The sequence below is a fragment of the Schistocerca piceifrons genome, chromosome 6, assembly GCF_021461385.2.
Source record: "Schistocerca piceifrons isolate TAMUIC-IGC-003096 chromosome 6, iqSchPice1.1, whole genome shotgun sequence".
In the NCBI taxonomy this organism is placed as follows: domain Eukaryota; kingdom Metazoa; phylum Arthropoda; class Insecta; order Orthoptera; family Acrididae; genus Schistocerca; species Schistocerca piceifrons.
Genome location: NC_060143.1, coordinates 394,283,330 through 394,296,763, shown reverse-complemented (window position 1 = coordinate 394,296,763; position 13,434 = coordinate 394,283,330). Strand labels below are relative to the sequence as shown.

Below are 13,434 nucleotides of genomic sequence, written 5' to 3'. Positions count from 1 at the left end.
AATTTTTTTTTATTTTGTATTGCTCCTGAAGTTAATTTCATAAAATAACAAGGATTAAAACTACACATAATAAGCCAACACTCTAAAGAAGTTGCCTCCCCCATAAAATAACAGACATACACAGAGATTTTTTCAAAGCACTGTTCACTCTTCAGCTCTTGAGAAAAAATTTTAGTTTATCTGCACACCGCTCTTCTTTCTTTCATTGCAACGTTTATGCTCAATAATGAGCAACAAATGCACAACTGAACAGCAGCTCAAGCTCTTGACTACAGTGTTCATGCACAAGTTCAGACAAACAGACTCAAGCTGCCATTCGTCCATGGCAGGTTGTTATTTTCAAACCTGACTGCTTCTCTTTGGAATCCCCTGATCAGTTCAAGACCCATCTGAAAAGTTTTTCAATCCCACTGCCATGCCACACACACCGACTCACCACTGTTGGCACATGGTTCATCATCGACATTTCTTTTTACGCGCATGGCTGCCCTCTGAATTTATGCGAAACAGCTGAAAGTCCAGCAAACACAAAGCAAAATAAAAATTAACAAGAATTCCAACACTCTTAAGTTGATTCTGTGGAGATTTATTTCAGTATTCATGATACATAAATATCTGGTAGGAAGATTGTCTTCCAAATTTGTGGTGTATATGTAGTTACATATGCATGAGATTCCTGATTGAGGTGTGATAATGAACATGTAAACAATTACAAAAATAAATTGTTTTCAGATATCAAAGGTTTTCACATCTTTCAACCATTATAGATTTTTGTTATAAAAGTTCATTCATTATGAAATTGGCATGATCATTTAATGATAAAATTAAGTTTCTTTCAGTCACTTTTTGCCCCCATAAGAACCCATTCAACAAAAAACACAGGATGCTTGGTCAATTTCCATCTGAACAGTTTAAGGAAATTTATACAAAATAGATCATTAAGAATTAACCCCATCTTTTACACAATTAGAAAACCATTCTTATTTTTCACACTATGGTTTGTAACAGTGATGCTCAAAGCACAAGATTTTGGTTATTCCATCTCGTACATACAATTGACAAAAGTAATTGTAACAGATGTGAATAACTGAACAGTTTTAGTCTGGTCTATTCCACACCCCACCATGGAACAAGAATATTTAAAAATAAAAGAAATTACATTCATAGGTAAAAATAATGATTGATCAACACTCAGTTATTACTCTGCTTCACACTTCTTGCAGATTTTTTGTTTGTACTACGTGTCATTAGTGAGAAACAGCTTTTCTTTATTTCCTACAAATATAGTATGAAACAATTAAAATTTTTGGAGTTTCAATCCATCTGCATACGTAAGATACAAATAAAGTTGAAGGCTCATTTTAAACTACTAAGATCTTTCACATGACCTTTTCAAATAAATGAGTAATACTATGTTTCTGTATGTTAAGGACAGGGCTTTGCATTTTTGAACATTGTTTCAAAATTAGGTAATGATTGAACACTTTTTCCTTTTTATATAAAAACAGCGCTAGCAGGCAAGAACATGAGATACAATATTAACATTTATGAATCTACATGTCTATCACAATAGAATTCTTGTTATGAGAGTTGTCTACTAAAATTAAGGTAAGTAATATGAAATGCAACAGTTGTGTAACATATGAATATGTCATACAAATCTTATTTCCCCCCCTCAGAGTTCCACTCATACTGCCTACCACATATGATTTATATCATCACTCACTCACTCACTCACTCACACACTCACTCACTCACACACTCACTCACTCACTCACACACTCACTCACTCACACACACAGTGTCTATCAGTTCTGTCTCAAGCCTATTTCATCTCAAAGGATATGAAGTAACATAAAATAACAAAGATTTTTTACTGTAGTCTTTTTAGTTGTAGGAAACTTCCTGTATTTCTGGTGCCAGAGGTAGAATTTTGGGTCTGAAAATGTAGGTGGCACCATACAACAGATTAATTTCAGAAAGTCCCAAATCAAAAAATTAACTTCCTTTTTAAATGCAATTTCACATCACAGTCTGAACTAATTTGTAATGGCAAGGGGAATAAAACCTCAGAGATCATATCACCAGGCATAAATAAGAAAGAAATGCCAGTGTTTTCAAAAATTTTCCATTGTTCTTCACATTTCAGTCACAGCTTAAGGTAACTTCACTTCTGAAGCACATGCTCTGTAACATTGAATTCCATGGCCAAAACTTGCCACTCAAAGAATCAAAACAATTTACTGTCATTAAATAAGACTAATACTTATGACTCATTTCAGTACAGAGCTGCTTCAGAAAGCCAACTTCCTTAACTTCCTACTGCTGTAACTGACCCTTGGCTCAAGCTTTCTTTAACACCATTTTGGATGATTTCAGTTTTATTCTTTAAATCGTCTTGTACTTTCTCATTTTCACTGTCATTGTCCAAAGACTGCTGATTGCTTTTATCACAGTTTACTCCATTCTGTGTCAGATGCTCCTCATGATCCTGGAGGATCGTCTCTTCCACAGGAAGTACCTTCGGCACAAATGTTGTCCATTCATCAGTTGTAGCATCCAGGTATTCAATGCTGTTTAGGAATGTCTTCCCTGAAACATAACAAAACATTCTGTAAATAACTATGAGATAGTATAAGAGCTCAAAGTTTTCTTTTTCTCATATTCGTAACAAAATTGACCTTATTTCCATTGCTCGTTGAATGAACTGATTCACATTTGAATGTATGTCTCAACAATAAGCTCTGAAACTCAATGTGTTTGCATTTTGTTGTAAACTAGTGACAAATGTGTATCTTCCCTAAATGAGTCACAAACAAGACACTGAAAGCTTGGCATGTCAAGTGGATAGACATTCATGGCAACTGATTACTATTCTAATATAGTTTATTGGAGCCTACTGTAGCATTTAGGTTGCAATCAAAAATATTAGAGGCAGTTCAAAGATTTAATATTTATTTCCTACAGAAAACTATCAGAAGGATGAATTGAAGACTTTTCAATTCAGCTGGCTTCTTTTAAGAGGCTCCTTTGGAAAAAATTAAATTAATTTTAACTATTCTAACTAATCAAAATTACTAGCCGTTTTTCAAAGCAACTCTAAAAAGTTATTACAATATTCTAAACTTATGCCATTTATTGAATGTTTACATTTTGGTAAAACCATACAAAGAGAAATAAAATGAACAGAAAGGAAAGGTGTACATCAATTTTTATGTTCACTGCCTTTTTGCTTATTAAGCCTGTCATCCTCATCGACATTTCTAGCCCCAGGCTGGGTCTGTTTGGAATATAAGCCGTGCCACTTAGTCTCTTTTTCTCACTATCTTTCTGTGTTCACTCTGGTTCAATCCTAGCCTCTTTTTCAACACATTCCTCCACACCTTTAAGACATCCTATTCCCTGATCTTCCTCTTTGTCGTTTCCTTCACATCTACATTTTGTGCACCTTCTTGGGAATCCTCGTTTCTTCCATTCTGTAAGTGCCCATACCATCTTAGCCTTGAAGTTTCTATCTTGGTCTGCAAGGGATCCTCTTTCACTATTTCCCTTATCCTTCCATTCCTCATCCCATCTCTACTTGTTGCTCCTATCCTACTTCTGAGGAAGTTCATCTCACATGTCTAATCTGCTTACAACCCTTTGCTTCATTACCAATGTTCCATATGCACAAGTCAGTACTGTGATGTAGTAACTTCTATAGATCATGTTTTCCTTTTTTGTGTGAAGTCTCTGTTCCAAACCAGGCTCGCAGCACTTCGCAGGAATGCTTCTGCCTGTGTGCCATATTCACTGATCTCGTCTCATCTCTTCCATTTTCCTTTTATCACACTTCCCATGAACTTGACAATTTGCACCTTCTTCAGTATTTCATCTCTAATCCTTGTTCCACTAGTTAGTCTATCTTTCTTTCTAGTTGTAGCGAGGATCTCATGTTTGTTCATACTAAATTTTATTACATACTGACTGTCAGTTCTTTCCCCAAACATCCAGCTGTTCCTGACCCCCTCCTTCCTGTTTACCTAGATCACCAAGTCATTTTCGAACACCGTTGCTTGTCTTCTTCAGCTTTTTCCACTACCTTTGTCATTATCTCATCCAAAACCACAACCAAAAGGAGAGGCAATAGTGCACTGTCCTGTTTCACACCACTTTTTTTTTCTGGAACCAATCTGTCCATTCATTTCCCATATTCACCCAACTTAGGCTTCCACAGTAAATCTCATCCACTCTACTTGTCTCTCTTTCCACTTCCTTCTTTCCTAGTGTTTCCCAGACCTTTCTTATACAGGCACTATCAAATGAAATGATAATTGAGACACCCTAGCTGCAAACAGGCGTTGATGTACTTCACTGGGGACATGTTGAAAATGTGTGCCCCGACCGGGACTCGAACCCGGGATCTCCTGGTCGGGGTACACATTTTCAACATGTCCCCAATGAAGTACATCAACGCCTGTTTGCAGCTGGGGTGTCCATTCAATTATTTCATTTCTAGCAAAGCTGCATGGTCATCCACGGTAACTGTTCTTTCGGGAACAGATACTGCCGTCATACATAACTATCAAATGAGTTTTCTGCATCAAGAAACGCCATCATGAGATCTTCCCCAAATACACAGTAGTGCTCCTCCTCCTCATCCTCCTCCCCCCCCCCCCCACCCACTCCCCTTCTTTGTGCCAATTCTGTGGATTCCTCTTTCAATAAATTGCACTGATTTTTCAGTGTTTCATCAAAGGTTCCTATTTCTACAACCTCCATGTTCACTATTTGTATTCTGTAATGAATATGCCAAATGAACACTTCAACCACCCAAAACTTGGTTCATAAAGTGATTAATAGGATGAATTACACAAGGATTATATTTCATGTTTGCACTTTTATTAAATCCAATATAATGCACCTCAGCAGCCAAACGTTTTCAAATTACAGTTAATTACCTGTTGTCTGTGTATCATATGACAGTATCTGCTACCCTGCTACTTAGCCATTCAGCTTCTTTCTGCTGGACGGAAGCCGGAGTGTAACAGAAGGTTACCCCTTTTTTGACATTACAGAAATCATATCTAGCAAAACACAAGAAATTCTCTGTGTTGTATTACATCCTAATATGACACTTGGGTGCGAGGCCAATGTCAATTTTGATAATTCCTGTACCAAACAACAGATGGCCTCCAAGTTTTTACATTTGAGGGTTAGCCCATTTTTCCGCGCACATCTTCATATAATGCCCTGTACCAGTTGTCTATACAGTACCAGAATTAATTGAGCATGTTTATTTTATTATTCTATTCAGTTTTAACTGCAATGCATTCTACAACTATTGCGTAATTACTAATGAGCACAGCTAAATTAAAGACGACTCTGATATGAAGTGCACTATAAATTTTGTACAAATATTAAATATGCTGTAAACTGTTGTCTATCCATTCAAGAAACAAATAAAAAGCTTGGTTGTCAAGAAAGATGATTGTTCTCACTCCAGAACTGAGTTGCCACCATTTGCCAGTGGAACAGACACTTACTGTGCATTACAACAGTTTGATAACCATGCTCAGCCGATGACCCATATGCATTGCTCCCAGTAAGAAATTTCTTTGCAAATTCATAGTTCACAAAGATGCCAATTATTCATCATCAGCAATAAACCTAATATTACCAACCAAAGATCAAATTGTTTTCATCACCACAACAGAATAAGTCCAACAGAAATATGGGACACAAGGTTACCAAAACAAATGCAGACAGGTGACGACAGTTAACCGAAATACAAGGAAGACTTTCAGTGAGGATCATGAAATACTTTCTATTACATCAAAAAAACAGTTCATTGTTTTTTATTTTATTTTCCAGTTCATTGAAATATTTTCTAACTGTGCTTCTTTCAAGTGACACTTACCAGAAAATCCACCAACAGCATACAATCTGTCACCAATGACAGCAACTCCAACATTTGCACGTGGAGTTGTCATGCTAGGTCCTGGGGTCCATGTCTTTTCTACAGGGTCATAAATTTCTGTTGAAGATAGTGAATGAGTTCCATCTGACCCACCAACAGCATACAGTTTGCCTGGTAAAAATCCACCAATTAATTCTGCTAGGTTTCTTTTTACACATACATTTATTTGCACAGTTATGAAAATAGTCTTCTTGAGAGAAACAAGTTATGAGATAATCACCTTTGAAAACAGTGAGCCCACATCCACGCCGAGCAGTAATCATGTTTGTAGTGAACTGCCAACAGTTTGTTTGTGGATCATAAACTTCTACTGTATTGAGGCAATTCCAGGAATCACAACCTCCAGCTGCAAACACCAGCCCATTCATCGAGCAGACACCAGCCTGATTCCGACCTGTAAACATTAAGAATACTGTCAGTATTCATTTATTGTATGGCTTTCTGAATGAACCCAGCAAGTGTACAGCTTAATATATGCAATCCAAAATCTTATAAACAAAAATACAGAGCATTTACATAATTCATCTCCACTAAGTCAACAGTAAGAAGTCTGGTCTACCATTGTATGATCTTATGGGATATTCTTCCATGACGTCAAGGTCTGCGTTTATTCACATTCAAAATGTGGGGCAGCTGCTTACTCTTAATTACATAAAGAAATATGCATATCTGACATGCTGGGTTCCAATTACGTTCAGCACTGACCACGTTTGGCCTGTGAAGCAAAAGCCCCGAAGCTTTTGGGTGATACACTGCACATTATTATTATTATTTTGCTGTCCAGCCCATCTTCAAGTCCATGCATTAGTACGGTTGAATTCTTCTTATACAGTGACTGGCTGTTGTTATTGATGTTCATCTACAGTGGAGTCGTTTAAGGTTCCCATGACTGACATCTTGATGGATTGGTAGATTTTTGTTACTTAATCTTTTACTTGTTCATGAGAGGATTTATACATCATGGGGGTGGAATGTTGCTCAATACTGATAGTCATTCCTTAAGCATTGATTTGGTGACACCAGCAATAATTCTCATGGCATTACTTGCTTTTAGTTGGACATCTATATTTTATAGATATGGGCTGTTTAGCCAAACTGGGGCACAACGTTTCAGCGGCTGACAAGACCCAAAGCAGAACAAGATAAGGTTGATACTGATGCTCTCAAGGTTGTGCCACATAGTTTTTGAATGAATATTTTTGTTTTCAGGTTTTTGCCATTTTTGTTAAGATGCTCCAACAGATCAAGAGTTCTATCAAGGGTTACCCAGTTAAGTTTGTTTTACTGTGAGGAAGCATAGTGTTTTCAAATTGTATGTTAAGTTTTCTTCCAGTGAGTTTATTTTTTGGGTAGAAGTAGGAAACTTATGTTTTGGTGGCATCTCCATTTGCGAAAGTACTTTCTCACTACATCTAGGTCTTCTGTTAGGATTTATTCTTACTGTTCAATGAGATACACTTTGTTACTTGTGCCCAGTCATGGTGCAGCTAAACAGTCTCGATTTTATTCTCAACATGCCTGCAATGTACAATCTGTACAGTAGTGGAGCAAGGACTGATCCCTGTGATAGACTTTTAATTTTCTTGCGGAGCTTATGATGGATACCATTGACTAGCTGGAACAGTTCTTCATTTAGCATATTGTCAATCAGGCTAACATTTGCACAGAACTATGTGCAGCAGCTTTTATATCATGCCTCATCTCCAGGCTGTGTCATAGATAGCTTAAAAGTATGTAGCTGCACTTTAAAGTTTTCTTTCAAATTCTGCCTTGATGTAGGTCATGAATGATATGTTGGATACACCGAGAAGCAGATTCGTCGGGCTGTGGAGTTTGGACCATCTCTGGAGGTGTACGAAGACGAACATAGATCTGTGGCCTTTCTTCCTTATGCTGGAGGCGATAATTTTCACTTGTCACCACTGAATTATTTTACTGCCCTCATGCCACTGACGATAGTATTTCTGCAGTCATCATGCATACATATAGCCACAGAATCTTAACTGAGTTGTATCTGTTTCAGAGTTAAATGTAATACCTTAATAATTCTGTGGAACAACTTTCCATGCCAGGAGGAAATGTGGAAATTGGTAAATGTCTGTTGTTTTATGCTGAAAACAGTCTGTTTTCTGTGTTCAGTTACAGCCTCTGGGTGGAATAATGTATCTGAGAACTTTGAAGCTATGACAATTTTCTTGTGAAAAGCTTTCAAATTCAAGCTTATACACTTATTTTCTCTTTAACTGAGAATATATTTAGAAGACTTAATATGTTTCGTGTAATTTTTTTTATCCAGTAATGTAAATATATACAGTGTTCATGTCAATAAATATAATTGATATGTATATTTTCATTTTCAATGTAACATTAAAACCAATGCAAAAACATAAAAACAAAGAAAATATGAATATTGTACTTCCAAAATAATTCAACAAAGAGTAACACCAAAAATGGCCCTTACCATAAAAACTATTCTTCGTTACCCTAATTATAGTGCAATACAGCAGCAAGTACACAGGAAAGTAACTTAATAAATGAAACATTGTTTTTTCTTTTCTTTTTTCAAATTTACTTTGTGAAATGGCTGTGGATTTTTTTTTTTAAATCGTCACTGTGCTTTGACAATAATTTTGCATGTAACATCACAACCTTTCAGATGTCCTCCAGAAACAATACCATTTGAACTGCCTCAATCACTGCATCCGCTCATGTCCTCTAGGTCCACTATCTTTCAACTTCTTGCACTGCAAACATTTTGTGGATGGCCTGAACAACTGAAAAATTTATAGCACTAAGGCCACATTGTATGGTGGACATTTCTACACGACACATATTGTTAACATCTGCAAAAGTGCGGGGGCAGCAGTGGCAGCATGTGTTGTTACGAAGCAACGGTATTCAGCTTGTGCACCCCCATTCAGAGTGCATGGAAAGCAACCGCATTACTAACATTACAAGATTGTAACAAAGCAAGTGGATCCGTTCAAGTTCTTATGTTTTCTTTCCCTTCAATAATAATAATAATAATAATAATAATAATAATAATAATAATAATATTTTTCAAATTTAGTGATTTCTTCAATACTGACATTTATCATGTGCATAATACCTAAAATATTTCAAATATTGACCCACAGCTTATCCAACTTGACATAATCTATCACATTCCTCTGGTTATCAGGAGTTAATGATCTAGTTATGTTTTCCTAAAAACTGTGCTAACTGCAAAACATCAGACTTTCAGATTTTGTTATTGATCATATGTAAACATGTACCCAATTACTGACTTCCAATAAAGTCTAGGAAAAAGAATATATATAAATAAGAGAATATTCTTACAAACAGTGACAAAAATATGTTAGCAATACCTGCACTCTTGCATCTCTGAATAACTAACATCACATCAAAAATTGTCGCTGAAATATAACCCCATATTTAGGCACATTAACCAGTGCAATTCAATAAAAATTAGTAATTTATGAAAATCCATTAAATGACAATAGCTGAATTCAGTCCTAATTATTGTAAACTCATACTAGAGTTGTTTTCGAAGCTACTTTAAGTCAACCTGCAGAGAGTTTGAAAAGATCACGACTTATACCGCGAATATGGGATAGTGTACCACAGACGAGTTAGTAGAAGTACCAGTCAAAAAAAATACCACAATTTATCCAGATCTTGCACCCAAGAGTTAATTCAATAACTCAGTGACTGTTTTAAGTGAGTAATTGTACAGTGAGTGCTTAATCATCACCATGGACTGTTCAAATTTCAATAATGATCACTGTGACAGTAGGATCATACTGACTGAAGTTATTTCCAAATTATACTTGCTGTGCAAATACCTTTCATCTTTGTATGACAGACTTCAAGGACAGTGATTTAAGAACTTTGATCAGTAACTGTGTTAACTATTTGTTTACCACATGTGAACTTCAGTAATAGCTACCTCCGTATTAATTTACTGCACTCTAATAACCACATCATAGGTCATCAACTGAGTGTAGTATGTGGCTGGATGATTATCTGTGCTTAATTTAAGTAAATGATACTACCTGGCCATACACATTACTTCATCCAGTAACAAAACAGCAAAGAGTTTTAACTGTGTGGACCATATCATAGCCTACTTTCAAACACTAACTTCACAGATGGATACGATGAAGGCACAGCAACTGAGAGCGTATTTGTACAGCTAATGGTTAGGCTACAGAGTGAGTAGCTGCCTCAGTTTGACTTTTCCCTTGAGACTGCATGAATATAAATCCAGAGATGCACAAAATATAGGCAAAATGACTTTCCACTAAATTCCTTGGCCTTTAATTTCCTATTGTCTGAATATAGGATATACTTCCCCTTTTCTCCCTACCCCCCCCCCCCTCCTGCCCCCTCTCCCCCGGAAAAAAATAAATAATAATAATAATAATAATAATAATAATTTGGTTGCTGTGCACACTTCTGACCATAGGATACCTGGGCTGGTCGCAATTGGTGACACTCTTCCATAGCCTGCATCATCACGAATGATATTGTGTCCAGATCTGTAACTCTGTGTTAAGTTCCATGACAAAGACACAGATATTGGCATGAATTTCCTGGGCATGAATTTTCTGGCAGATCTTCTGTTGCAGTGTCTCAGTTCACCAGTACTTTTGTCTCCCAATCAGCTGACAATGACACTATGATTGCTAATCATAAGCTTTCCATTCATTCATACCTCTTTTTACTACGCAATTGTCTCCATACTGAATCTCCATTCAACTGTTGATTTTAATACTCCTTTGTTATGAATTTAAGGAACAACTGTTAGTCTCTTAACACAATATCATTTTGTGCATCACCTACATAAATGTGTTAAAGGAACTCTAGTTACTTCATGTCATTTCATTTTAGTTGGATTGAAGCTCTGCTGAGACACTTTCCTTTCAGCAAAAAATTTTACACCATTCTTACAACTATTCTTTTTTTACACACCTGTCTGCATAGGTGCAATACTTGTCCAAGTATTGTTCTCTGGGTCATAGACGTCACACTGTCGAATCCCCACTTGTCCACTCCAACCACCCACGCAATAAATCTTGTTACCTAAGCTGCAAACGCCTGAAGAAGGGGGAAAAAAAACAACAGTTAGAAATTTAATGTGGTACTGCGAATGACAATGAAATGTTGAAGCAATTCAATGCACTCTGGTCACTGCCATACCACAAGCAGACAGCTGAAAAGATTTGTCAGTTTACACCCCATCCATCAACTGACTGCAGCAAACACCTACTTGTGTCCTTAAACAACCATATTTTACTTTTCAGTATCTACATGGAAGATATATGCTCCACAAGGAATAGATAACAGAATTATCAGTTCCAAAGTTAAAAATTCAAGTTAGCATGATAAAAAGTTTTACAGCATATCTTGTATTTCAAGTAAAATGATGCTTGTAGAGGACTAGTGGGTCAAATATTTCTTATTTTCCAAATAATACTCATGTTAACAGCTGAAAGAAGAAAATCAAATGATAGCTGAATGATGTCAACAATAGTTCCATGCACTTTATATCGCCAGAAACAGATGGCGCACTATACATGTGTATAGTCCAGTCTTCAAACCAAAATAAAATAAAAACTGAAAATAAAAACATAACTTCAAACGGATTTTAATTCAGGAGCATTTCCCTCTAAGATGTAAAAAAATATTTCTGGAAAGTTACTAACCATTCTCAATGAGATACACTAGTTATGTTTCATATAAATTTTCCACTTACCGAGGTACTGCTGTCAAAAGTTTTGCATGTTTTTTTCTTTACGTGGCTACAGAAGCACTGCAACGAGAGAGCAACACTAAAAAAGAAATGCCCGAGCCAAAAACTGTGCAACATGGTGTGCTGAAGAGTCAGTATGTACATGAACGAAACTAATAAGTTAACCTATTACAGTTGACACTGTGAACATATTAAAGTCAACCAACACCATGTCACTATTCTCCTGGCAGTTTCTAAAATGTTAGCCTCCTCGTGTAGTGCGACTATGATGCCACTAATTCTTTCAAGTTTAATCCCTTTTATCAGGGTTTTTTAAGTGCTGCATGATTCCTCCGTCAAGCTCCGGCCCACTGCACTGCTGGCCGGTGCATTACATAAGCTGTAAAGTAAATAGGAAAACACGTGTTTTAATAGCAGCGAGTCCATCACACAGCTCAAACGTACAAAGTTATACTACCTTCGCAAGCCCGCTGAAGCGACAACAGGGACCGCTGACAAACCAAGAGGCAGGCCTAGAAACTAAAGTTTACATTCACAATCCACGAAGACACTAAATGTGCCATTACAGTATTAACGGATAATCTGGTAGTTACCTGCAGTAATTTGGTCTGCCAATGGCCACCTAAAGAATATATGTAATATACACATTTTTGAGTGATTCATAATAGGTGTTTAACCTTTCAAACAATGAAGAGCTCTGGCAGCACTTCTGAGCGTCTGTGCCACTTCTTACCTTCCTAATGGGGTTACAATAGAGAATCACGGCTGCACTCTCTTAACTCATCTGAAAACAGAGTTCTCATACCTCATATGCAAGTCTTTGGAAAATGCTCCTGATAGCATTGTTAACAGATTTTAAAACAATGCTTCAAAGAAAAGTCTAATCTAAAATAATATTCACCCCTCAAGTTCATACCGCCACAACAGCATGTGCAAACACACATTTTTCAGCATACAAAGGGGTATAGTAATTTACAGCTCACACAGTCTCTCTTTTCACAGCCATTGGTTTACAATCATTCTTCATACGTAATTACTAACAGCAATGAGCAAATAACTGCAATAAAAGCTCTGGGACACGGGTGGTGGGTCGTTTTTCTCTAGTCTGTCTATGTCTGCATAGTCTATGTCTTCTTTTTTGGAATCTCAAAAATCTTGTTGAAATTTTCAACAACAAATGCTGTTCTAAGTATGCTGAAAATACTTAACCTTATTTGAAATGTCCAGAATATGCAGTGTTATTTAGTCCCTTTCATGTTTCAATTTGTCATTTCTGGTTGTACAGGGAAATAATTTCCCACATCCTACTCCAGCAAAATTCTGTACATACAGTTGCATTTTGCAATACTGTTATAGCATTCGTAGTAAATCCCAACTGAAACTCCCAAAGCCATTGTGTTTCCTCCTGTCACCCCCACCACCACCCACATATATATATTCATTTGTGTCTAAACTAGCTAACATTGCTTGCCTTATTCTTTGTCCACTAACAACCACATGGTATTCATTCCAATGCTGAGTGAACACCTTCGATGTTTTGAATCCCTACACAAACCTGACAGAAGAGAGAAAACAAAAAATGTATAAATCAAATTAAGACAGGGATTGAACGAGAATGTACTGCATAATGTGAGTCATGATCATTTATTAATTTTTCTTTATAAAAATTGGAACAATTAAATCTTTGCATTTGACTAATCAAGTAAGAGTATTATCTAAA

General features: G+C 36.5%; 1 protein-coding gene across 3 annotated transcripts in view; it reads right to left on the bottom strand.

Moving 5' to 3' along the window:
- Positions 1-565: 565 nt before the first annotated feature.
- The window catches only part of LOC124802448 (influenza virus NS1A-binding protein homolog), a 108,628-nt gene continuing 95,759 nt past the window's right edge, over positions 566-13,434 (bottom strand). For all 3 annotated transcript variants that reach the window (XM_047263232.1, XM_047263234.1, XM_047263233.1), the window contains exons 10-13: positions 10,934-11,059; positions 6,180-6,353; positions 5,900-6,070; positions 566-2,592 (exon numbers count right to left, since the gene is read on the bottom strand). In XM_047263232.1, the coding sequence (XP_047119188.1) occupies positions 2,312-2,592; positions 5,900-6,070; positions 6,180-6,353; positions 10,934-11,059 (752 nt within the window). In that variant the 3' untranslated portion in view covers positions 566-2,311. The remainder of the gene's footprint in view (positions 2,593-5,899; positions 6,071-6,179; positions 6,354-10,933; positions 11,060-13,434) is intronic.